The sequence below is a fragment of the Aspergillus undulatus genome, assembly GCF_047715775.1.
Source record: "Aspergillus undulatus strain CBS 261.88 unplaced genomic scaffold BDV17scaffold_7, whole genome shotgun sequence".
NCBI classification, from domain to species: domain Eukaryota; kingdom Fungi; phylum Ascomycota; class Eurotiomycetes; order Eurotiales; family Aspergillaceae; genus Aspergillus; species Aspergillus undulatus.
The window spans coordinates 266550-290808 of NW_027396611.1; the positions used below are offsets into that span (position 1 = coordinate 266550).

Consider the following 24259-nt stretch of genomic DNA (forward strand, 5'->3'; position numbering starts at 1 on the left):
CGACCCTTCTGCCAACATGACGAGCATGCCTTGTCTTACATCCTACAGTAAGCTAGAGGAGAAGATTGCGCTGCCCTCAATGGTGGCCCTCCCAATTCTGCCTCATGGACAAGCTGCCTGTGGAAATCCTCACTAAAATCATCGACTGTAAGCACTGTTCACCCCGCTGCTGTGCTGTCTACCCCACATCGAAGAATCAATTCCTGACGCACCGGGCATTTTTAGATCTCACTCCAGCAGAGCAGGTACAACTTCAGTCAGCTTCGAGACAGCTCTTCGCATTAGCTCGCGACAACAGCGTATGGAGGCTCCATTGCTACGAGAATACATGGGCTGCTCGTCTATCAGCCACTCGCCCCCGACATGGGCCATCCGAAAGCCTCGCCTCTAGTTCGATCGCGTCTCTTAGTTCTCTTGGACAACCCTCCCTTCGCTCGCTGATTCAGCCTGAGACGTTACGTTTCAACGATGCAGACTCGAATACCCAGGGCCAGCCCACCTTCAGTGAAAGGGCCAGAGCCGCGGCCGCTTGGGATCCCTCCGCCGAAGGAGAAGATGTCGACTGGTACTCGGAATATATTGCTCGTAATGGACCGATTTCACTCAGCTGGCTCCAACAGCCATTTTCAAAATCGGCGGGCGGCGGGAAGACTTATATTGAGGTGAAAGGCATGGGACTTCTCAAAGATTTCAGCCTGGCCAGGCAGAACAGAGTTATTTCACCTTTGAGCGATGGCAGTATTTGCGTTTGGGATCTCAATCATTCTCACTCGATCGGCTCTCGGGTTACAAAGGGCAGCATACTCGGGACCAGTGCGCCGGGAATATTGACGGTGGATATGTCCCAGAGAAAGGAGAACTCCGCGGCGAAGTCAGCGCTAGAGTTTATCAATCTGGGGGAATGTGTCAGCGTAGACTCGATACGCCAAAGAGCCTATCTGGCTGTCGGACATGTTGTGAATGAAGTCGACCTCGAAACACTCAGGGTCATTTCCCAACAACGCTACCCTTGGTCTGTCTTTGCCTTGTCTCAGGAAACAGACTATTCTGTGCCCTTGACCCTAGCCACCACATTGAGTCTGCATATTTACGACGGCCGATTATCAAAGTCAGAGGAGGAAGAAACAATAAACCTACGCTGCGAGCAGCCAACCGTATCGCTGGTCCCAGAATCGCAGATCTATACACCACCAGACTCTCCGCTTCTGCAACTCCAGCCAAACGGCAGGCCTCCACAACGCATTCGGAGTCCTGGCCTTTCGGAAACAAGCGACAACTACGCACCGCTGTTCCAACCAGGGCCTCTAGCAGTTCTACATCCACCCGCTCCACACGTGAACTCGATCTTCGTTGCAGGCCGGTTTCCAAGCATACTCCAGTACGATCGTCGATACTTTCCTCAACTGCAGGGAACTATCCACTCAGGCGGACGGCTTTGTGGTCTTGTTTCTGTCCCTAGTCCACGGTTTCCTGTTTTTTCCAGCTCGAAATACCCAGCTTCACATACCGTGGCAGCTTGCGGGGAATATAACGGAAAAGGCTCTCTTGAACTGTATAATCTTACTGCATCAGGCCATGGACAGAGCGACGAAAATGGCCCTTCAGGCTGCTCCTCGAGCCTCACCACGGCATATCAGAACCGCCAAAGCGCCGCCCGCTCAAAAATCCTGTCCGTCCAATCTCACGGCACACGCATTGTATACTCTGATGGAGACGGGAATATCAAATGGGTTGAGCGCGATGGGCGCACTGAAATCCGTCGCCTGAACATCAACTCATATCGACCGCATCCGGGAACCCAGTCTCAACTCGACGACGAGGCAAACGATGCGTCCAGACTATGGGCAAGTGTATCTCGCGCCCAGAATGAAGGCGATGTCGCCAGAAAAGTGCTTCCAACGGGCGGCAACCTCACCGGGGATGAGCTTCTTGTCTGGACAGGAGACCGCCTAGGCCGGATTAGATTTTCAGATACACCAGATACAGACGAGATTGGCGAAGACGACGAAATGTCTTTAGATGGCGATAATGATGAAGCGACGCGTGAAGAAGCGCGTTCTAAGAAGCGTGAATTACAAGCGCGTGAACGCGAGTATTCGAAGATGATGCGAAGGGCTCTAGAAACGCAAGCCGATGAGGTGCGGCGGATGGGTGATTTCGGTCTTTAATATACTTTTCCTTGAGATGGGTTTCCTCAAAATGGAGAACCGGGTATCTGTTGTCCTCACTTCTTGTTGATGTCTTAGCGGGTCTCATTATATATCTAGATAGCTTTTCACATCGTTACATAGATCATTCGTCTCATTGGGTACGGGAATATATCTTGCTGGAAAGGGCCGCTAACATGAGTATATAGCTGAGCTTGATCCATATAATTACTTATTCAGGACTACCATTCATTGAAATACAATAATCAGTATGAGTCAGGACTATTCTACGCGTTCGGACTGAGAAAGTGGTGACTAAATCGGCCTCGGCGGGAACACTGTCACTGTCGCTGCCAGCCGCGGAAGGTGGATAAGATCAAGAGTGGATGTGGATTTGATAGCGACTGACAAACCATTTGCAATCGCCTTCCTCCACCTTCTCTGGGTCTCCTTGAGTCAACACTCGGTTGCGTTATCTTGACACTTTCTCCAGCTGAGACTTCTCCTTACTGTCCTTACTCTTTCTTCCTTCCTCCAAGCAGCTCCGTCAAAAGCAAAACCCGCGATCTCTTTCACCTGCATTTCCACCCCGCACCGAGAAGTCCGCCGTAACTCAAAATCCGCCACCACGACTCGCATCGTTCCCCCCGCGAGAGTTTGCAATTGATCTATAAATACGTGAACGAGGCCTTGGATCGGGCATACGAACTCAGTTGAATTTGGAATTGAAAGGTTTTTTGCTTGCGACGTCTCCGAGCCAGATTTATCTCCGATATGCCTTCTCCGACGGACCCCGCGCTTCAGTTCGATTCTATTGAAGATACGATCAAGGCTTTCAGTGAGTCGATTAGGTTACATCTCTTCAATATGCGACTTCTTAATGATCATTGGGCCATTGGGCCAAAAATCATCCGAAATTGCTATTCTGCGGCTTCCCAGTTCAGCGTGCTAACTGTGCGGTTCGCATACAGAGAATGGGGAATTCATCGTCGTGCTAGACTCACAAGACCGCGAGAATGAAGGCGACCTGATAATCGCAGCCGAATCGATAACAGACGCGCAGATGGCATTCCTAGTCCGCTATACCAGGTCAGTGCCAGTGCCAGTGCCGGCATCCTTTCCTTCCTGCAACCCCCTCGCGCGAACCTTGAACCTTGAACCTTGCTTGAATCAAAGGAGACAATTCACAAGCGCATGCAACACAATCCTTATCCGTCTTTGTTCTTTCCCACCAAGCAAACCAAACTGACAATGCCATCCAATCAAGCGGCCTGATCTGCGCACCCATCACACCCGAGATCGCCAACCGCCTACAACTCCCGCAAATGGTCCTCGAGAACACAGACCCCAAGGGCACAGCCTACACAGTCTCCATCGACTCGTCCGACCCCTCCATTACGACGGGAATCTCAGCGCACGACCGCGCCCTCGCGTGCCGGACCCTCGCGGACCCGTCCGCCTCCCCCTCCGCCTTCCGGAGACCAGGCCACATCATCCCGCTGCAGGCGAAGAGCGGTGGCGTGCGCCAGCGCAAGGGACATACCGAGGCGGCGGTTGAGTTTTGTAGACTTGCGGGCAAGGCGCCGGCTGGTGTTATCGCGGAGTTGGTTGAGGATGGGGAGGTCGTTGAGGGTGTTGCGGAGATTAGGGGGAATAATGGGATGATGAGGCGGGATGGGTGTTTGAGGTTTGGGAAGAGATGGGGGCTTAAGGTATGCACTATTGAGGATCTGGTTGAGTATGTTGAGAAGACCGAGGGGGCTTTGGCGGCTGAGGAAAATGTTAACGGGAAGTCGTGATTGCTGATGAACTACGCATCATTCATTTTGTACAAATTACGTTTGCTGGATGGCTTTATGATATATCCTAGACATGGCGGACGATTCCGCATCTCCTTATCAATGCAAATCTTGGGATAGATTACACGATTGATCACTGGTATCGCAGATATGAGTAACATAAGGCCAGACAGTACTTACTAGCAGTATCATCCAAGTTGAACTTGATAGTCCCGAAGATACCTTAGACCAGTTGTAATACTAATTACTAGATGAGTCTGCTTCCGATTACTTTAGATTGCAATAAAAGTCTTCTTTTTATCATTTCCTAGGGTATCTATCTTTTTATGGTAACGGAAATGGATGGTTTACAGATTAACATTCTAAAGACTGGGACGAGAGCGTCGACCAGTAGGGGTTAACTCTTGAACAAACAAACCGGACGCCCGTAAATGCATGGTGACTGATTGGTATGAAAAGATTTCTTCAGTGTTGCGGCGGAGAGCATCATCAAAATTTTTGAGAGGGAAAGGAAGAGCGGAACGTAGAAGGAAGTTTATCGCTTGAGGTGTGAGTAATCGCGCAAGACACCCATCATATGAGTATTGGTCGTCTTCCCGCTGCGACGAGGCTTCTTCACCTTCTTGTGTTCGACCTTGGGCCTAGGCTTAATGACCTTATTCTTGTTCGTCGGCGTAATACCCGCTTTCTCCAGCTCCTCCTTGACGATCTGCTGCTCGGGGATCTTGATCTTCTCCCAGATAGACTTGAACTCGTCATCGAAGTGCTGAATCAGCGAGGAATCGTTCGCCCAGACCATTTTGGCGTGGTCGTCCTTCTTGTTCCGAGTGACGAGCAGCTTGCCCTCTTTCTCCAGTCTATTGATCGCATCCTCGACATTCGGCCAGCCTTCGCGGAGCTCTCGCACGCTCATGCCAATCCCTGTAGATTGCGCTTGGAGCTTCTGGAGCAGCTGCTCGGCAGTGCGGATGTTGTGCGGCGGGCGGAAGCTGAATGTGCCCTCTCCATTTGCTCCGCTAGGATCGTACTGCACCTTCTCGTGCATCTGCAGAATGCTCCGCAGGGCCTGGACATAGCCCTGATCGTTCGCCCGGTGCTGCAGGGAAAGATACGAGACGATGTCGGAGAACGTAAGCGGGACTCCCTTGCTCTTCATGTGCTCGATAGCGAAGACCACCTGCGTCATGATATCCTTCCCCGTACCGGTATTGGCGGGCTGAGAGTAGACGATGTCTGCGTCATGACGCTTCTTCTTCTGCTCGTTGTTACCGCCGGGCGTGGGCGTGGAGCTGGACGAAGGAATCTGGGAGTTGCTCGCGGGGTTATGGACGAAGCGTCGCTGCTGCGGCATGGATTTGGCGTAGTCCATCACGCCTGCGTTGAAGCTCTTCAGCTGCTGCTGGAGATGCGCCATGTTTGCGGTTGCGGAGAGGTTCAGGTGAAGAGGGCAGTGAGGAAGAGACTGAGGCGAGAGGAGAGGCGAGAGGAGAGGTGAGAGGAGAGGCGAGACTGGGCCCGTCAGAGCCGAAGGGAGCTCTATATGAGGGCTGGGTTTATCATGTGACGCGCCTGTGTGAGAGTATCCGGTTAGATATGGGCCTCGAGGCGCTGTAGGCACAGCTGAAAGATGTGAGAGGTCAATGAGTGGTAAATTGAGAGGGCAAGTGAGTGAGTCTTCAAAGAGATGACAATCCAAGATCTGGTTCTGTGTCGGGAGCCTGGGGTGAGGACACGTGATTGACGCTAAACTATATTAGGAGTCAAGTCCAAGGCTGACAGCAGTATTAGTATGCGCCATTATGTGAATTGGAGGGGCTGGCTTCATAGTAGAGATGAGCTTCAAGTAAAGCGCAAGTGAGTCAGGCTGCTCGAATAAAACATCCTTATATGAATTGCGAATGACTTGCTGGGCAAATCCTAGGTAGGCAGAGGCGCAGAATAGACCGAGTCATCCCGAACCTGTTCACCAACATGAACAAAGAGACTTTGTAAATGTGAAGCAGGGGAAAGCCCAGTGGACAAAGGAACCCAGCTTTGAGATATGGCGATGCGAAGATGGAGGTCATTCATGTCATTCATGGAGGATGTCCGATGGAGCTAGGCCTCGGTCACGTGAGGCGCCCTTCAAACAATGAACTCAGACCGGTTAAGAGCTGCCTGACCTCGATCATTGCAACAACCACAATTGCTTCGCGACAACCAGGGCTGTAGGTTGGAATTTCTAAAGCAGCGGATTGCTGCGACCACCCCACAGCCAATATGGCTGCCGCTACAATCGAATTGCCTTTCTTATCCTCACATTACGCCATCGCCGAGCCGACCCTGAGCACTCTTACCGAAGCTCCCACGGTCGAACTTGTCAATCAGCTGCTCGAAGCTATCACGAAGAAAGCGCGAGAATTCGATGAGCTAAAGTCTGACAAGCTTCGGCTTGACGTCGAGCTTGAGAATGCTGTTCGCAGCAGCGAGACCAAGATCAAGGTGCTGAAGGGTTCGGTCGAGAAGGGCCACGCGGAGGTGGAAGAGACAAGAAAGAAACTTCATGAATCAGGTACTAATAATTGTCGCTGTGGAATCCCGATGTACTGACGCGTGTTAGAAAACGCTCGATCATCGTTAGAGTCCGAAATCGCGACGCTAAAGTCATCGTCTACATCGAACGAATCCGAGGTCAGCTCCCTGAAGTCTCGCATATCCTCCCTCGAAGCCTCGAACCGTGATACACTAGCACTACTTGAATCAAAGCAAGCTGCGCACGACAAACTCGCGGAGGAACTCTCTACACATCACAAGAAGACCATCGAGTTACGACGCGAACTTTCGACGGCAGAGCAGAACCTTCAAGCCGCCAACTCCGCCTCCGCCAGCGCTAAATTCCGCGAACAAAGTCTCCAGCAGGACTTGGAGCTGACAAAGAAGAATAACGAGTGGTTCGAGACGGAGCTGAAAACAAAGTCTGCCGAACATCTCAAATTCCGCAAGGAAAAGAGTGCTCGGATTGCGGAGCTCCAGCGGGAGAATGAGGAGGCTATCGCAACCACCGAGTCTTTGAGACGCAGCGAGAATGCCCTCAAGAGCCGCCTGGACGAAGTCGAACAGCGCTACGAAGAGTCGCTCTCCACTATCCAGCAGCTCAAGGAGGAGGCCATCCAAGCAGCCGAGTCGTTCAGAATTGAGCTGGACAGCGCCAACCGACTAGCAGAGCTACAAGGTAACGCGGCCGAGACCGCCAAGAAGCGCGTGCAGGAATGCCAGTTGAACTTGGAGAAGATGAGAGATGATGCCGCCGAGGAGATTTCACGTGTGCGTGTCGAGGTGGAGACTGAACACCGCGACAAGGAGGCGGCTGAGCGGCGCGTTGCTGAGCTCGAACTCGCTATCAGCCAGCTTGAGACAGAGGGTGCGGCTGGACGGAGATCCATGAGCCCAGCTCGGGGAATGAATGGCACACCTGGCACCCCTGTACGCCCTAGCACCCCAGTCGGTACATTCTCCCCTCGGGCGTCTCGAGCAAAGGGCGGTCTTACCCTCACTCAGATGTATACCGAATATGATAGGATGCGGACGATGCTCGTTGCTGAGCAAAAGACTAACCAAGAACTGCGTTCTACGTTGGATGAAATGGTTCAGGACCTCGAAGCTAGCAAGCCTCAGATTGACGAGCTGCGTGAAGACCACGCGCGGTTGGAAAATGCTGTCGTTGAGATGTCCAACATTCTAGACACCGCTGGCAAGGAGCGTGACGAGGCCACGAAGGAGGGCAGGAAATGGCAGGGCCAGGTGCAAGGATTAACACATGAGGGTGAAGTCTTGCGCCAACAACTCAGGGATCTGAGCGCCCAGATCAAGGTACTAGTCTTGGAGGTCACCTTGTTGAAGGAAGGCGAAGCCAACTACGACAGGGAGGAACTCGAGCGGGTTGCTCGCCAGGAGATTGATGACTCTTCGGCGGACCTTACCCCCACCGGTCGCTTCATTAGTCAAAACCTGATGACGTTCAAGGATCTACACGAACTTCAGGAACAGAACGTCACGCTTCGCCGCATGCTGAGAGAATTAGGAGATAAGATGGAAGGTGCAGAGGCACGCGAGAAGGATGTTACTCGGCAGCAGGAACAGGAAGAATTGAAGGAGCTCAGGGTCCGGATACAAACATACAGGGACGAAATCGCAAACCTCATTGCTCAGACTAAGAGTTACGTCAAAGAGCGAGACACCTTCCGCAGCATGCTGACCCATCGACGACAAACTGTGGGTGGTGATGCTGTCTTCTCCCAGTCCCTTCCTTTGGGTGCTGTTCCTCCAGCGTCCGAAGAGGCCAAGGGCGTCCCTGACTATGCTGAATTGCTGCGCAAGGTTCAAGCGCACTTTGACAGTTTCCGGGAGGAGAGTGCCACAGACCACGCGGCTTTGAAGCAGCAGGTCAATGAGCTTTCACGCAAGAACAGCGAGCTGATGAGTGAGACTAGCCGTTCCAGCAGTCAACTTGTTGCCGCTACTCAGCGAGCGGAGCTTATTCAGAGCAACTTTAACATGCTCAAGAGCGAGAACTCAGAGCTGCAGAAGCGCTACACGACACTATTCGAGAACGCAAACCGACAGGACCTTAGAACGCAACAAGCCGCTGAAGATCTCGTCGAGTCGAAGGGCCTTATCGATAGTCTTCAGCGCGAGAGCGCAAACCTGAAGGCGGAGAAAGCTCTTTGGAAGAACATCGAAAAACGACTTATCGAGGATAACGAAACGCTGAGGAACGAACGCGGCCGCCTGGATTCGCTGAACGCAAACTTGCAAAATATCCTCAACGAGCGAGAGCATGCTGAGTCGGAGAGTCGCCGGCGACTTCAGTCTAACGTTGAGTCGTTGGAAACCGAGCTGCAGAGTACGAAGCGGAAATTGAACGACGAGGTTGAGGAGTCCAAGAAGGCTGCGCTGCGGCGAGAATATGAGCATGAGCAGAACCAGAAGCGCATTGACGACTTGGTGACGAGCCTGAGCTCCGCAAAGGAGGAGTTGGTTGCGACCAAGACCACGAGAGACCACTTGCAATCCCGAGTTGACGAGCTTACTGTCGAGCTTCGGAGCGCCGAGGAACGTCTCCAGGTTCTCCAGTCACGACCTAGCGTCTATGCTGCCCCTGCTGAAACCGCGGCCCATGCCGAAGGATCGCAAGAAAGCGGACTGACACGGGAGCAAGAACTCAGCATCGAGGTATCGGAGTTGAAACGCGATTTGGGATTAGCCAAGAGCGATCTGGAGCATGCCAAGGAGCAGGTTGAAGATTACAAGGCCATTAGCCAGGCGACTGAGGAGCGACTTCAGTCAGTTTCGGAGACGAACGACCAATATCGTGAAGAGACGGATCGTCTTGTCGAGGAGAAGGACAAGAAGATTCAGGATCTGGAGAAGCGCATGGAAGAGATTTCTTCCGAGCTCAACACAACGAACACTGAGCTCTCAAAACTCCGTGACGATCAGGGAGAGGCTACCAGACGCCTGGAGGAGCAAAAGGCGACCCTCGAAGCCGATATCCAAAGGTTGACCGAAGAGAATGAACGCCAGATCGCTGCAGCTCAGTACCACCAGGAGGACTTGAAGGCTCAGGCGGAGATCTCCCAACATGCCCAGCAAAACTATGAGAACGAACTGGTAAAACACGCCGAGGCTGCAAAGAACCTCCAGTTGGTTCGCGCCGAAGCCAACCAACTGAAGCTGGAGACGGTCGAACTGCGCACCCAGGCCGAGACCTACAAGAAGGACCTTGCGCAGAAGGAAGAGAGCTGGAGTGAGCGCAAGGATCGATATGAGAGCGAGCTTCTGGAATTACAGAAACGCCGAGAAGAAGTGCTCCACCAGAACAACCTCCTTCACTCCCAGGTCGAGAACATCACCAAGCAGATCTCGGCTCTCCAACGCGACCGCGCCACCATTGCCGAGAACGAGCAGGAGGACGCAGAACCCGTGGCACCGAACTTAGAAGGCCTCCAGGAGGTCATCAACTTCTTGCGACGTGAGAAGGAGATTGTTGATGTCCAGTATCATCTATCGACGCAAGAGAACAAACGACTGCGCCAGCAATTTGAGTACACTCAAACCCAGCTCGACGAGGCGCGTCTTAAGCTTGAGCAGCAACGCCGTGCTGCCACTGACAGTGAGCACACTGCCTTGAGCCACAACAAACTCATGGAGACGCTGAACGAGCTCAACCTTTTCCGCGAAAGTAGTGTCACTCTGCGCAACCAAGTCAAGCAAACAGAAACTGCGCTTACCGAGAAATCTGCTCGCGTTGATGAGCTGGTTCAGCAAATTGAGCCTCTCGAGACCCGTATCAGGGAACTCGATAACACTTTGGAAACGAAGGACGGCGAAATGAAGCTTTTGCAGGCTGATAGGGATCGCTGGCAGCAACGAACTCAGAACATTCTTCAGAAGTATGACCGAGTGGATCCAGCTGAGATGGAGGGACTGAAGGAGAAGTTGGAGACATTGGAGAAGGAAAGAGACGAGGCTGTTTCGGCTCGAGACACTCTTCAGGCCGAGGTTGCGGCGTTCCCCGAGCAGTTGAAGGCGGCAGAAGAAAGGTTGCAGGAGCTTCGCTCGAAACTTACAGAGCAGTTCAAGGGCCGATCCAGGGATCTCATGGGTCGCGTACACGCCAAGCAGACGGAGCTGGATGCTGTGGTCCAGGAGAAGGAAGTTCTACAGGAGGAGTTGAAGACAACCAAGGAGGAGCTGGAGACTTTGAAGACCCAACTTTCCGAGAAGCCTGCTGCATCAGCCGAACAAGAGACAGCTGTCAACTCAACACCTGCATCTCAATTCCCTGTTCCTACCACACAAGCACCTACTCAAGGACCCACCCCGACTGATGACGAGAGGGTCATGGCACTGGAAGAGAAGGTGCAGCGTCTCGAAGCTGCTCTTGCTGAGAAGGACGGTGTTCTGGCTGCCAAGGATGCTGAGCATGAGAACAAGATCAAGGAACGAGTTGAAAGGTTGAAGGAGACTTTCAACAACAAGATGGCAGAGGTTAGAGCGACTCATCGACAGGAAGTGGAGCGACTATCTGCCGGTCAAGAAGGCGCCTCAGGAGCTCAAGCGGAAGGTCAACAAGAGACTACGGCACCTGCACCCCAGCCGACTGAACAAACACCTGCCACATTTACAATGGCCGAGGATGGCCTCCCTGTGTTGACAGATACCCAGGCAAAGCAACTCGTTGCCAAAAACCAGACTATTCGCTTTATTGTCATGAACAACATCAAAACACAAGTCGCTAAAGAGAAGGAGAAGGAAGCTCAAGCTGCCGAGAAGAGATTCGCCGAGGAGCGAGAGGCGCTCAAGAAAGCCGGCGAGCACGGCCTGGAGGAGAAAGTCAAGTCTGCCGTCGAGCTGTCGGATAAGAAGTACCTGGCTCGAATCAGCATGCTTGATTCGAGGTACCGAAACACACAAGCCAAGGTCGATGTAGTCTCGAAGGCGGCCACCGAAACGCCGCAGAAGCCCGTCGTCGAAGTATGGGAGGTTGCAAAGGTCGCAAAGGCCCCGCCAGCGCAACCACAGACTCCCAAGCCTTCACCAGCGACGCCAGCCCAAGTTGCGTCTCCCGCACCTCAGGTGGCTCAGCCTGCACCTACCGCGGCGCCTTCTCAAGCTGGAACTGTCGACCAACAACAGGGCGCCTCTGCTCCATCTCCCACTCCTACACCCCAGGCTGCACCGGCTGCACCTGAAATTTCCGGTACTCCAGCACAGACTCAACCTCAATCCCAGCCTCAACCTACTCAGCAACCCACACAGCAAACCGCACAGCAAGCGGCACAACAACCGCAGCAGCCACAAGAAGCACCCCAACAACAAGAAGGCGCCGTCGCAGCAGCCTCTGCGCCCGTTGCGGGCGGTACCGTCCCCAATCCGTTCGGCCAGATTCAAAACCAGCAGCAGCAGCAACAGCAGCAACAGCCCCAAGGGTCATCTCTGCCAACCAAACCCCCAGCTGGAGCCGGCGGAAACCTGCGAGCACTGTCCGGACTTCCAATTGCACGAGGTGGGCGAGGCGGTGGTCGTGGCGGCGCTCACCAGCAGAATACGTCCGGTCAGCCATCGCAGCAGCCGGGACAAGCACAGGTGCCTCAACAGCAACAGCAGTCGCAGCGCGGGACTGGCATTGCTCGTGGACGTGGCGGACGAGGCGGCCACCAGGGTAGAGGCGGCCACCAGAGCGCCCAAGCCGCTGGACAAGGACAAGCTCAGACCCAAGCGAGCTCCGGCCGAGGCGCGCTCAACGCCGGTGCGCGCCAGTTTGTTCCGCAGGGAAGCAAGCGAGCCAGGGAAGACGGAACTGAAGGTGGAAACGAAGGAGGCAATGCTGGTGGAAAGAGGATGCGCGGTGGCGGCCATGCAAGGGGAGGGGCTGGGGCGTCTTAGAATTATTTATCATGCATAGGTTTGTCGATATTTCGCTTTTTTGTTTATGTATACTGATTGAATTGAGATTCAAGCATTTTACGGTTATCAAAGGGTTATGTTATTTATGCTTTGCTTTTTTCCCCTTTTATTCCCGAGGGAGATAGTGGTTTAGCTCAGACAATATCTTGTGTCAATATTTCTTTTGTTTAATGGATGGCTCCTTTTAGCTCCACTTGATCAACACTGTGATTTCGTACTTGAATTTAATCGAGATTAGACATGAATGGCAACTAGGAACTCCTAGTCACGACAGACTTCCAGGTGTTGCAACAGCCAGCCCGGAGCTCCGCCACTACATATAAAATACCCCTCCCTATAGCAAACCTTGCCACCAAACCACACACTCTCAAATACAATCGAGATCATCCCCATACAATGTACAACCTCACCCTCTTCCGCGCAACAGGGTACACAAGATCCCTCTGCACAACTTTCATCGCCACTCACTTCCCCACAAACACACGATGGTGTCTCGCCGGCCGTTCAGAGGCACGACTCAAAGCGTTGGCAGAGAAACTGCAAACTCAGTACGCGGATCGAGTACAGCCTGGTTTGCATTCAGAGAACATTTCACCTATTACCTATATATGATCATAGATAGATAATGAGTATCTTAGACATTTAGACATCGAAGTCGTCCTCGCCCTCAATCAAAGCAGCATCGACCCGCTCCATCGCGAAAACGAAAGTTGTTGTTAATGCCGTCGGCCCGTTTCATAGGTATTCAACGCCGGCTGTCGAGGCTTGTGCGGTGTTGGGGACGGATTATCTTGATTTGTAGGTTCTGCTATGAAGGTAGGGGGTGGGTGATTGATGGTGATGCTGATCTTTGTATTTTTTTTTTTTTTTTTTACGTAGTACGACAGAGACACTCTGGACTTTTGGCGGGGTGAGGGGGGGAGATTGGGAAGTATGAGGATGTTGCAAAAGAGAGCGGTGTTATTGTAGGTTCAAGCCTGCCTCCAAGTTCTTTGGTTGGGTAAAGAAGGAGGGTTTGTGCTGATGACCAAAAAAACAGCTTATACCTGGGATCGCATCCACGGCACAAGCTGATATACTTGCTTCGCTGATTACACAACGGGTGAGAGAGAAGTACTTGACTGGACTACGGGGAAGTTAGAGTACGACTCATCTCTGATCTACTCACTTCACAACGCTGAGCTCCTCGTCCACTGACATGCCACACACCTATAGCATAAAAGCAATGAGCCCCGGCTCCCTCAGCACCGTCCTCGACAGTCTGGAAACATGGGACCCGTCGTGATACCTCTCGGGGAACTCCTGGGCTCTCTCAGGCAACTCAAATAGCCCATCGGCAAAGCCCAATCCACCTCTTCTCTCCCGCCCATTCGGATACCGGTCCGTCCCAGGTCTAGGAAGTCTAACGACGTCCTTTATCGGTCCCGGAAACGCATCCATGGTCCACCGCAGTGCAACGCAGAATCCCCAGCTCTATGGACCAACGTTTATTTATTGAGGAGTACGTTCCTGCCAAGGGCTTAATCTCGGCATTGCTTATACACTTCATAACGAAGGTGGTAATCATCTTGCTAGCGGTTCCATTGTTTAGAGGGCCTTTGAGAATATTTGTGGACCCGAGAAAATCACTACCAGACCAAGAAGAGCTAAGGGGCCTCGGACGCGCCGAGTATAGGGCTATCGGAATGATCCAGGGAGACAAACCCGTTGTTCGGGCGTGTTTTCTGCGACAGGGTGCGCTATATGAGTTTACGGCTTCGCTGACCTGCGTTGGCGTGGAGATACTGCTGAATAAGCGGCAGGGTAGGGAGAGAGCTGGAAGGGGTGGATTCTTCACACCGTCGTCGCTGGGGCTGGAGTATGTGGAGGGGTTGAGGAACGCTGGCGTTAGAATTGAGGTTGAGGATGTGGATTTGCTAGCGGTGTAGAAAATTTAGATGGAGCTACAGTCTGGAGATATCGGGGATCGAAGATGCTGACGGGATGAGTGAAGTTCGGACTTTGATTTGGTGGGTTAGCGTTCATCTCCATTGGTGAGGTGCAAGTGAGTGAGGTTTTGCTTGTTAGGGTTAAGTTGGTTCTGTGCCTGCACTCGGAACTCCGGGCTCGGTGGTCGCGATCGCTGTACTTATGCATAGACATTCGACATTTCTCTCATAATCAAGAGAGTTTATCCATTCCTGCTTCCGTTCAATATTGTTGAGTACCTTTTAAGTGACATCATGCTCGGCATCACCTCCGAGAAACCCCTGGTAAGCATATCCCTCCCTCCATACAACAAATAACCCTAACAACCCAAACAACAATTGCTTCATGGGCAAGTATAGGCCTAGCTTCGACCACATCCATATCCGCCCGGGCCTCGTGACTGCGCCCGATGAGCGTCTCAGTCCGTCATCTACAAACAATCATCCCTCGTCTGCTGTCCTGGAAGGAACGAGGGCGTCCGTCCTCGCGCTCGCACTAACAGCAGATATGAACAGCCCGTTTACCATACGTGACTGTCCCTGTTCATGTAAATTATGTAGCGAGGGCGCATGTGGATGCTGTTGACTGTGGGAGGGTTCCCCCCGGTGGGGGGGTGGTAAGGAGTTTATTCTTGTTTCGGGTTCGGATAATGGTGAGAATGGTGATGGGATCTAGGGGGATCGAGATGTTAGGACTATCGCGAGGAAGTATTTTGGGAAGGAGGTTGAGGAGGGCTTACTGCCTTGCCAGGGGAGTTTGGAGAGTATCAGGTGGCGGCTTGATGTTGGTGAGACGGAGAGGGTGTTTGGGTGGAGGCATACGGGGTTTGAGGAGACGACTGGGGGGTTGATAAAGCATTATCTGAAGTTGAGGAGTTTGGAGATGGATGTGGAGGTTGAGTAGGTAGGATCTGGCACTGAAGAAGTATAGGAAGTGAGTTCTGTCCCGTTCTAGGGTACAAAGTCGAAAGGAAGAGATAGGCTTGCTCTCAATTGAGGAACTACGCATAAAGATCGGGCCAGTATGGCTGCCGACTCATCTCCTCTCGAATCCCAGGCGGCCCATTGCATCTCGCGCCATGCTCCCTGCTACACATCAGCATAAACACAAACTTCAGACAATGGATGAGGAGAAAAGAGATAAAAGTAGGAGAAACCCACAACGCAAAATTATAAAACTCATCAACGTTCGCACAAAACCGAGAGCACAGTGATCAGCAAGAAAGGCCAGAAACGTAGTCTGAAAACTAGGTAGGCAAAGTGAATGGAAGGCGGGCCGCGGGAAGGGTTTACAACTCGGTGCATCAAACGCAACATGAACAGGCATAGTGCTCTTCCCCTCCGGCAACGCCTTCAACCAGAAATAAGAATAGTCGCTACCGAATCCGATAAGAGTGTTTTTCTCGGTGCAAAAGAGCTCTTTGTAGCCGACTGGTGCGAGGACGGTGCGGTAGAAGGAACGCAGGGCGGGGAGGTTCCGGGGTGTTGCCCAGAGGAAGATGTGGTTGATTGTCATTTTGGGAGAAGTTTGACTCAATCAGTACGGGCGTTTATAAATCGATTGCTTCAAGAGGTGCGCAAAGAATTTTTTATTTGAGCTCTCTCAAGGGGCTGAATGATCGAGCTTAAGTACGGTTCGCGCTTAAGGGCTCGGAGTTCGGGGTTCAGCTTGGTAGATCTCATTAATTCTTGTCTGGTTTTGGATAGGCAGGACCTATTGGAGCCGGGCTAACTAATTACTCCTTTCCTCTTTATTTAGACGTGCATCAGGATAGGAAAGAGCAACTGAGCTGCCCTTATATCGAGGAGAAGAAAGAACAATCAATCATCCTTCATATACGCCTGCAACCACTCGACTCGATAAACGCGCGCCCTAATTATCTTCCCATACATCCTGCCTCAATCAACCATATCAGCAAAGCCACGTAATATATCCAAAAGATGACTTTCAAGAAAAGCGAACTCACCAAAGCGGCACCGTCAAAACCGTCGTCGCAACAAACAAACTCCCCAGTATAACAAAAACTTCCAACGTCCCATCCCTTTCCAACCACGCATTAATAAAATACAGAATCCCGAAGGAAAGAAAATTCCTCGCATTAACCGCAACAAACGCTTCCTCCGCAACATCCCCAAAAGCATCAACAATATACCCAAACACGCAAGTCGACACGAACGCCAGCCCCGCATTCACCATCCCATACGTAAGCACCGGCCCCGTCCAATGCGTAGTGTAGTGGACTGTTGCCCCGAACCCGTAGAACCCGCACACGCCTAAGATGAAGCCTGGCGCCATCAGGACGAGGCGGTACTCGGGTTCGTAGATCCCGTTGTTCCGGCGGGTGAGGGCGACGGCGATGCGGTCGCAGAGGGGCCTAGAGATTATTTCGCAGATTACTGATTGGACCAGTGGGGAGATGTGCGTGAGGCCGACTTGGGATGTGGACATGTTGTAGGGCGGTTGAGTGAAGATGACGCCGTTGACGTACCCGAAGGCGATGGTGAATGTGATTGTTGTGCCCCAGGTTAGGAACGCCCAGAGGATTGGGGGGTAGAGAAAGCTGAAAAGGTGAGTTTTGACGAGAATAGACAGACGAGAACAGACAGACGAGAACAGGATAGAGTACGAACAGGATAAACGGTCTCGTCATGACTCTCAAGAACGAAGCGCTCGAGAACCGGTCATGGAAGACCCGGAGTGAGCGCCAGTAGGAGTCCTTAACCTGGCCAGGCGGCGAAGACGGTTCTTCATTTCGAGTCTTCGACTTCTCCTCAACTTCAACTCTCTCAACATCCTGCACATGCTTGGCACCGTTCGAGCTCTTCGTCTCCGGCTGCTCTACACCCGTCGCCACCGGTGTCGACCCCGGGCAAGCCCTAATAAACGCGGTCTCAGGCGCAAGAAAAAAGAACGCCACCGTCAGCACACCAAAGAATACCGCACATGTGCCAAACGTCCAGCGGTACCCAGCATACTGAATAATATACGCGCTAACAACTGGGCCGGCCGAAATGCCTGCGACGAGGAATAGATTCCAGAAGGCGATTCGCGTCGCTCGTTCGTGCACGAAATACATGTCGCCGATTGTGCATTGCACGAGGACCTATATGTAACCCAGTCAGCGCATCACTTAAACCCTCTAATCTGAATTAAAGCCAAAAACAGCATCAATTCAAGTGAGTAAGAGTACCAACCTCATAAGGCCCGATCCCCAACCCCCCCACAAGCCGACACGCCAGAAAAGAGGGATACCCATGCGTCGCGGCGCCCCAAACACTACTCGCAAACATCACAAATCCACCAACCAGATAAACAGGCCTCTTCCCATAACATTTGGCAAGTGGGTTCGAGACGAAGAGGCCCAGGCCGCACGCAAGCACGAGGTAAGAGGTTGCCTGCGAGATCTCGTTGACGGAGACATTTAGCTCCGCTGCGATTTCGACGAAGCCTGGGCCTAGCATGGAACCGTAGGCGCCGACTACGGCAGATAGGAGGCTTATTATTAGGAGGATGAGGTCTTTGCGCCTGGGATGTTGAGGGGGTTAATGAGTTGGTTTGGTTTTGGGGGAGGCGGAGGGATGGATTGGGTGGGTACCATTGGGGCCACTGGGTAGATGGGCTTGGTTAGTTGATCGTGGATAGTGGATATAATGTATATCGGAGGACCCTACTTACATTGAGAGGATCATTGGGAGAGTCGGACGGTTGAGGTACCAGGACGATCCCTCGGTCGTGGTTGTGAGTCTTTGCAGTCCGATGGGAATCGGTTGGGGTTTCGATAATCGTCTGTGTCTGGTGGCTCAATGTCACTGCTTGGGTTAGCATTTGTGAGAGCAGTATTATTGAAGCGAAAAGCGTGCCCCATACCCGTCCCAGGAGAGAATTCGCCGTTCTCCGGTTCCAAGATCCCAAAAGCCATGATGCATGCTCTGGCGTATAATCTCTAATACTGACTGACCATGTATGGGAACAGGAGCAACGAGCTCAGCCCGAGCACGCTCGACTTTTATACGGTGAGGAAGAGTGCCTATCACACAACTTTTGCACAACTTAGGCGTAGCAGATTAATGGACTGCAGAGAGCCGGCAGTTGCTATCCTGCATCAAGACCCGAGCTTATATATTCAGCTCTTCATCCCCACTTCTTCCCCGGATGTTGATGCATTCCCCACATGCCTAGATTAGGGTTGCGGGGGAGATCAGCGGTCCTGAAAGGGACTGATACATGATGCTCATGCTGCGGTGTCGCCGTTAGAGCGGGGTTAACTTGACTTGTCTACTGGGACAAGGGACGGACAATCTCAAAAATACAAAATGGGCTTTCTGCGGCATGGGTTGATACGTGATGCTCTCACATGCTATTGTAGCTGCTTTAGGGCTATATGGTGTTTATTAAAATAAACTATGCAAGATATTACAGGATCCTCAGAGCCCAGAATTCCTATTCACATTCTGCTCTCTCCATCAGTCTCCGCCAATCTAGCCCCAAAGGTCTCTTCACACCTCTCCTTTGCATACGCCTCCGCATCATGATCAAGGATCCACCCCTCCCTCGGCAACTCCAGCTTCTTGGGATCCCTTTGGATCTCGTCCCAATCAGCCTTATGCCATCTCTCTCTTGTGGTCTTCCCCGTTTCCTGCACTTTACAGACGCGGTCATACCTACCCAAACAGCACCTTATCAGCCTGCTACCCTTCTCAACTCCCCAAAATATATCCAACTTACCGTATCTCCTGAAAAGCCCTCAACCCCTCCCTAACCCTCGCCTTCCCAGCCATCTTTAAACAAACCGCAATGGTAACCCCATCCTCAAGCGCCTGCGTCGCGCCTTGCGTAGAAGTCGGCAAGAACGCATGCGCCGAGTCACCGGCCAACGTGATCCTCCCGCCTTTACTTACCCATGTAGGCAGCGGGTCCTGCCAGATGAGCTTCCAGTCGATGAGGCGGTCGGGTGGCGTTTTGGAGACGATTCGGGTGCAGAGGGGGGTCCATTCTTTGAGAATGGCGTAGACGTCGGGGAGGTAGCCCGGGCGGGAGAGGGGAGTCGTTTGGGTACTTTCGTCCTTTGAATAGGGTTAGTGGATGGGGTTGAATGGTAGATAGATAGATAGGGTAGAGTATACTTTATGCGTCAAAACCCAACAAACGTCCTTCCCTCCCTTCAGCGATGACACGAGGAGATGCACATCTGGTCCGATCCAGCCGTTGAACGTGTCGCCGTTTTCGCAGAGGTGTTTTGTTAGTGGGTCAGCGAGGATGGCTTCGTTGGAGAACCTGCGGTCATGCAGGTGTAAGCTATCTATCCCGGCTGGAGGGGGTTCTTATGAAAGGTTGGAAGGGAAGGAATTGTCTCACCAAGCCCGATAGATAGCATACCCACTTGACTCCAGCTTCGGCTCGTATCCTAGCACTGCCTGGCGCGTTTTGGAACGGATACCGTCGCAGGCGATTACGACGTCGCCGTATACCTGACCGTTTTAGCCTCCCCATATGTCTCTCGGAGAACAGCTGGGTATGTAGATACCCTCTCCCCACCCGTAAGCTCAATCCCCGCCCCTACATGCCCATCACCATTGCCCCCCTCAAAAACATCCACAACCTCGCACCCAAGCCTAATACTCACCCCAATCTCCCTCGCAAAGCCAAACAAAATCCCATGCAACTCGCCGCGATGCCCATTAATTGTTGGCCTGTTTCGATCAAAAGGCACAGACTTCTGCGTCGTCACGTGCTCACCTGTATACTTGTGGATCCTGAATCCATGATTCTGTAAATTGATAGAAGCAGGCAGCATCCTGTCAACGACGTCACCCCACCGCGCGAATATTGTACCTGCGTTGCGCCCGAATGAGATTATATCGCCTAATGATTGAAGAGTGGGGAAGCGCTCGTAGATTGTTACGCTTAGGCCAGAGAGGTGGCAGGATATTGCTGTTGAGAGGCCGGCGAAGCCTGTTTTAAGAAGGCACGGGGGAGGTGTTAGCTGCTGTTCATTGGCAATTTATTGGGATTCCATTATTTGGGTGGGATTCCTTACCGGCTCCGACGACAATAACGCGAATGTCAGTGTTTCCGTCTGCGGGCGAGGGCATCTTTGCGGTTGCACTAGGTTGGAGTTAGGGCTAAGCTTTGATCTGAGTATAGCGGTGTGAGGTGAAGCGAGTCGAGTGGTAGAAAAGCTTATGAGAGATTCTCGAAATTGGAGAGAATGTGATGACCAGAGAAATATCTCGGGATATGCGTGGGCGAACTTTAGCCGAGTGCTTGTCTTCGAAGATTATGGGACCCTTCAGTGATCGACATATGTATGGGGGTTGTGGGGTAAGTGACAGATGGCAATGTGGGGGAACCCAGAGTGACCGGCGGGGGGTGAGGAGTAGTCGTCTCTTGGACTCTCCACGCTACAGCCAAGGTTGGAGGTCTGCTGGTCTCTAGCAATTACTCCTATTAGTATCCAAGGGACCATTTGAGAGCAATAGGAATAAAGAGGAACGTTAATGACGTCATTGAATAAATTTCACTAAATATAGGAGCATTTGAGACGCATGCTGATCTCTAAAACAGATAAACATAACAAATGTTAAAAATCTATGTTAAGATTGGGCTAAAAACAACAAAGCTACTGGCTGAGTAGACTCCTCAACCATTCCAACCGTGTAGCCACCGCCCGCTTGCTAATCTCAGCATCCGGCACAAACACATCGAACCCATGATAGGCGCCAGGGTAAACATGGAATTCAGTTGTGACTCCGTCTCTCCACAATGAGGTCGCATAGACAACATTCTGGCTGCGAAATATATCCGCCTCACCAACGTCAAGCAAGGTCGGCGGTAAGCCAGCGAGGCTCGTCGCGCGTGCCGGAGCAGTATACATATCAGCATATTCGCGGTTTACTCCAAAAGCGTAGTCGCTGACTCTGGCCAGTTCATGCTTTTTGACGGGAAGAGTGTCGTAGTATTGTTCGACCGATAGCGAGTCAATGCTGTCATCAAGCCAGGGATACATCAAGACTTGACCGGCGAGTTTAGGGCCAGCCCTGTCGCGCGCAAGGAGAGCGACGCCAGCCGCAAGGTTACCACCAGCCGAGCCGCCCGCAACCACCAACTTCTCCGGGTTAAAGCCCAGCTCGGTAGCGTGTTCGTTCATGTACACTAGCGCGGCGTAGCTATCCTCCAGAGCAGCGGGCTGAGGATGTTCAGGAGCGAGACGATACTCGGCCGTGAGGATGACAGCACCGAGCTCCTCGACCCAGTTGAGCATAGTGAATCCCAAGAAGCGGTTCCCTGTTGCGAGACCTCCGCCGTGGATGTGCAGGATGCCGGGTGTTTGCTCGACGGAGCGGGTTTGGTTCTTGGGGCGGAAGATGGTGGCGCGCATGGGACCTGCTGGGCCTGGGATGTCCAACTCTTCGGTTGATATTACATCTACCTTGCCGCGGATGGTGTTTTCCAAGGTGAACATTGGGGCGATTGCTTCGCGGTAAGCGTGGAGCTTCTCTGGTGTGATGACATCGAGGGAGGGGATGTTTTTGTGGACTTCGGCGAGTTCGCGGTTGATTGGGGATTGGACGACTGGTGAAGACATCTTGAGATAGTGGCTCTTGAGAGTTATTTGGCGATTGGAGTCGAGGGTTTTGTCAAGTTGCTGAAGGAGCTTTGCTAGTGAGGCTTGAGAGGCGTGAGACTTGAGTTGTTGAGTGATGGATGCATTTTGATCACGGTCTCCGGAAGTCTTATATAGACGCCAGACGGATGGTTAGAGAATTCTGAGGCTCTTTCCGGGCACATTATTATCAATCGCATAGTCAGCCCGAGTCGAAGTGCGAGGTCATGAAAGTATCTGAAAGTGTCCGATGATTATACGAGAAGTGGTCTGGCCAGGCTAGTCCCCTTCTGGCCCCTCGAATGTCTCCGGCGCTAGTGATGACTAAGGTCTCAGTCTCTCCTGACGCGGGCACTTCCTCTCTTCTCTTCTCTTGTTTACACCTCGGAGACATTGAGAATATTGCGCGGAGTCAAATATGTACTGTCACACGATGGCCGTTCTTACATTAGCAACCGCTGCTACCATGATTCATCCGTACAGCCAAGAACGATCTGAGGCTTGAATCCCGCCGAGACCTCAGGTGGGCCGCGCTCTAGCCCCAGCCCCCATTCCTTCATTAACTGACCTCCCTGATAGGCTGCTTTGTCTGAAGCATAGACTCCGTGAAGGGCGTCAAAGCCTCGAGAAACTCCGTTGCAGCCGCATACTCCTTTTCCACGACCGCCCGATGCCGCTCAGATCGAATGGCCATATTCACCTGCAAGTCTCGCGGCCTGATATTGAAGCCATTGGTATAAGCCAGCGTGTCATACGCACGACCAGGGACTGGCCGTATATCGTATGCCCACAACAACCGGCTAAGCGTGATGAGGAGAGTATTCGTGGCTAGATCCGCACCCGGGCAGATTCGACGGCCCCAGCCGAAAGAACTATGACCGGATTTGCTGGGGTGTGCGAATCCCGGTTCTGGAGTGTTGGACGCTAGATATGTCTCTGGGAGATAAGGTAGCGAATGTGGGTCCACGTCCAGGAATCGGAGCGGATTGAATTCGTCGGGATTGGGGTAGTACTCGGGATTCAGGTTGATCGCCCAAGAGTTGCCTAGGATGACTGTGCCTTTGGGTATATAGTATCCTCGATAAGTATCGTCTTCAGATGAAGCATGTGGTGTTCCTCCTAATACAGCTACGGGTCGCCAGCGGAGAACCTCTTTGCATAATGCTCGAATGTATGGGAGGTCGCTGATATCGTTGAACACCGGAAGGCGATCCGGTCCGACAACTGAGTCTAGCTCTGCCTGCGCTATTTGCGAGGCAGTCGGTGTCGTCACTATAGCCAGCATAGCGGAGCACAGGGTTGATGCGGTTGTATCCGAACCGGCGCCGAAAAGCGAAGCGGGTATGTAGCTGAAGTTCCGTTCGCTCAGTGGGAAAGATCCGGGTTCGATCTTCCTGTTCTCGAGCAGCTGCTTCGTCAAACTGTTGAAAACCCATACCCCTGGAGGTTCTTTCTCCGATTCAAGATCCTGCTCAACGACACGAACGAGATTCATGTTCGCCTGAGCCTCGATTCTCCCGCGTCGCTTAATCTCCGCTTTCCACGGTGCAACCCAGTCAGGCAGGTACTTAAGCGCTGGAAACGACTCCACCAGGTACGCCCCGGGAACATTCAAGCTAGACGCGTATTGCATGAACTCCAGCCGCTGCCGCACTACGGGCGACCGCATATCGTCAACCCGATGTCCATACGAGATTGCAAAGACAATAGACGCAGTCAGCCGGTCAAACAACGCCTCAAACTCGTCCGCGCCATTCAAAAGCTGAAAACAGAGCCGCGCCGATTCCGCCTCTTGCAGTGCCTTGTAATTCTCAAGCGCTCGAGGCGTCAGCGCGGAATGCAACAGCTTCCGCCGAGCCAGCCACTCTTTGCTATACGGCTGAACAAGGATACTCGCCATATCCCAGTATATCTCGCCCATCGTCACAAATCTCGGACGGGTGCTGTACTTTGACGACCGTTTCTCTAGTAATTCTGATGCTATCGTTGGGTCGGAAATAACTATTGTTGGCCGGCGGCCCAGCCAGATGGTGTATATCGGGCCATATTGCTCGGACCACTCCCGGAATTTGATCCAGGGTTGTGTTGAGGGGAGTTGTAGTTTGTTTCCGATTAGAGGAAGAGGAGGAGGGCCTGGCGGGAGACGTTTCCACAGGAGCACATCGTGTGCGAGAATGCCAAGCAGCGAGACAACCATCAAGGCACATGCAATCCCCCATACAGGGGGTAGTGATGAGATTGTCTGATTAAAGTCCATATTGTATCGGCCAACGGCAAGAGAACAGAGGCCGGCT

At 52.5% G+C, this 24259-nt stretch overlaps 10 protein-coding genes across 10 annotated transcripts; 3 read left to right on the plus strand and 7 right to left on the minus strand.

The window, feature by feature from the left end:
• The first annotated feature begins 8 nt into the window (after positions 1-8).
• On the plus strand, positions 9-2367 carry BDV17DRAFT_254895 (uncharacterized protein). The gene is made up of 2 exons (XM_073756847.1): positions 9-147; positions 226-2367. Exons 1-2 carry the CDS (start codon positions 105-107, stop codon positions 2166-2168), a joined length of 1986 nt encoding a protein of 661 aa, XP_073618933.1. The 5' UTR covers positions 9-104; the 3' UTR covers positions 2169-2367.
• Positions 2368-2499: 132 nt separating this feature from the next.
• On the plus strand, positions 2500-4149 carry BDV17DRAFT_254898 (3,4-dihydroxy-2-butanone-4-phosphate synthase RIB3). Its single transcript, XM_073756848.1, has 3 exons — positions 2500-2985; positions 3119-3236; positions 3415-4149. Exons 1-3 carry the CDS (start codon positions 2922-2924, stop codon positions 3944-3946), a joined length of 714 nt encoding a protein of 237 aa, XP_073618934.1. The 5' UTR covers positions 2500-2921; the 3' UTR covers positions 3947-4149.
• A 332-nt stretch (positions 4150-4481) lies between these two features.
• BDV17DRAFT_288181 (transcription factor TFIIE subunit TFA2) lies at positions 4482-5360 on the minus strand (the record flags this gene model as incomplete). Its single annotated transcript, XM_073761336.1, has 1 exon — positions 4482-5360. The coding sequence occupies one exon, from the start codon at positions 5358-5360 to the stop codon at positions 4482-4484; it is 879 nt and encodes a 292-aa protein (XP_073618935.1).
• A 6525-nt stretch (positions 5361-11885) lies between these two features.
• Positions 11886-12739, minus strand: BDV17DRAFT_254901 (uncharacterized protein). Its single transcript, XM_073756849.1, has 2 exons — positions 12448-12739; positions 11886-12392 (listed from the first exon to the last, which is right to left on the minus strand). The coding sequence occupies exon 2, from the start codon at positions 12344-12346 to the stop codon at positions 11918-11920; it is 429 nt and encodes a 142-aa protein (XP_073618936.1). The 5' UTR covers positions 12347-12392; positions 12448-12739; the 3' UTR covers positions 11886-11917.
• Positions 12740-13589: 850 nt separating this feature from the next.
• BDV17DRAFT_215079 (uncharacterized protein) lies at positions 13590-14393 on the plus strand. The gene has a single exon (XM_073755499.1). The coding sequence runs from the start codon at positions 13870-13872 to the stop codon at positions 14320-14322; it is 453 nt and encodes a 150-aa protein (XP_073618937.1). The 5' UTR covers positions 13590-13869; the 3' UTR covers positions 14323-14393.
• A 1004-nt stretch (positions 14394-15397) lies between these two features.
• BDV17DRAFT_288183 (uncharacterized protein) lies at positions 15398-15877 on the minus strand (the record flags this gene model as incomplete). Its single annotated transcript, XM_073761337.1, has 2 exons — positions 15398-15447; positions 15655-15877. 2 exons carry the CDS (start codon positions 15875-15877, stop codon positions 15398-15400), a joined length of 273 nt encoding a protein of 90 aa, XP_073618938.1.
• A 305-nt stretch (positions 15878-16182) lies between these two features.
• Positions 16183-18281, minus strand: BDV17DRAFT_288184 (major facilitator superfamily domain-containing protein; the record flags this gene model as incomplete). The annotated part of the gene is made up of 7 exons (XM_073761338.1): positions 16183-16255; positions 16329-16922; positions 16993-17465; positions 17557-17887; positions 17958-17968; positions 18038-18171; positions 18230-18281. 7 exons carry the CDS (start codon positions 18279-18281, stop codon positions 16183-16185), a joined length of 1668 nt encoding a protein of 555 aa, XP_073618939.1.
• Positions 18282-18806: 525 nt separating this feature from the next.
• On the minus strand, positions 18807-20708 carry BDV17DRAFT_301091 (uncharacterized protein; the record flags this gene model as incomplete). The annotated part of the gene is made up of 6 exons (XM_073764184.1): positions 20400-20708; positions 19923-20314; positions 19718-19830; positions 19486-19636; positions 19088-19425; positions 18807-19023 (listed from the first exon to the last, which is right to left on the minus strand). Exons 1-6 carry the CDS (start codon positions 20452-20454, stop codon positions 18807-18809), a joined length of 1266 nt encoding a protein of 421 aa, XP_073618940.1. The 5' UTR covers positions 20455-20708.
• Positions 20709-20902: 194 nt separating this feature from the next.
• On the minus strand, positions 20903-22305 carry BDV17DRAFT_254908 (alpha/beta hydrolase). Its single transcript, XM_073756850.1, has one exon. The coding sequence runs from the start codon at positions 21945-21947 to the stop codon at positions 20982-20984; it is 966 nt and encodes a 321-aa protein (XP_073618941.1). The 5' UTR covers positions 21948-22305; the 3' UTR covers positions 20903-20981.
• Positions 22306-22524: 219 nt separating this feature from the next.
• Positions 22525-24222, minus strand: BDV17DRAFT_279784 (cytochrome P450; the record flags this gene model as incomplete). Its single annotated transcript, XM_073759774.1, has 1 exon — positions 22525-24222. The coding sequence occupies one exon, from the start codon at positions 24220-24222 to the stop codon at positions 22525-22527; it is 1698 nt and encodes a 565-aa protein (XP_073618942.1).
• Between the last annotated feature and the right edge of the window lie 37 nt (positions 24223-24259).

Bases quoted from the DNA above. Each gene is read 5' to 3' on its own strand.
- BDV17DRAFT_215079 (XM_073755499.1), top strand. From the start codon at position 13,870: ATGGACCAACGTTTATTTATTGAGGAGTACGTTCCTGCCAAGGGCTTA.
- BDV17DRAFT_254908 (XM_073756850.1), bottom strand. From the start codon at position 21,947: ATGTCTTCACCAGTCGTCCAATCCCCAATCAACCGCGAACTCGCCGAA.
- BDV17DRAFT_254898 (XM_073756848.1), top strand. From the start codon at position 2,922: ATGCCTTCTCCGACGGACCCCGCGCTTCAGTTCGATTCTATTGAAGAT. The intron at 2,986-3,118 runs GTGAGTCGATTA...GTTCGCATACAG, and splicing joins AGATACGATCAAGGCTTTCA to AGAATGGGGAATTCATCGTC. The intron at 3,237-3,414 runs GTCAGTGCCAGT...CATCCAATCAAG, and splicing joins TTCCTAGTCCGCTATACCAG to CGGCCTGATCTGCGCACCCA.
- BDV17DRAFT_254895 (XM_073756847.1), top strand. From the start codon at position 105: ATGGACAAGCTGCCTGTGGAAATCCTCACTAAAATCATCGACT. The intron at 148-225 runs GTAAGCACTGTT...GGGCATTTTTAG, and splicing joins CCTCACTAAAATCATCGACT to ATCTCACTCCAGCAGAGCAG.
- BDV17DRAFT_254901 (XM_073756849.1), bottom strand. From the start codon at position 12,346: ATGGCCGCCACCGCGCATCCTCTTTCCACCAGCATTGCCTCCTTCGTT.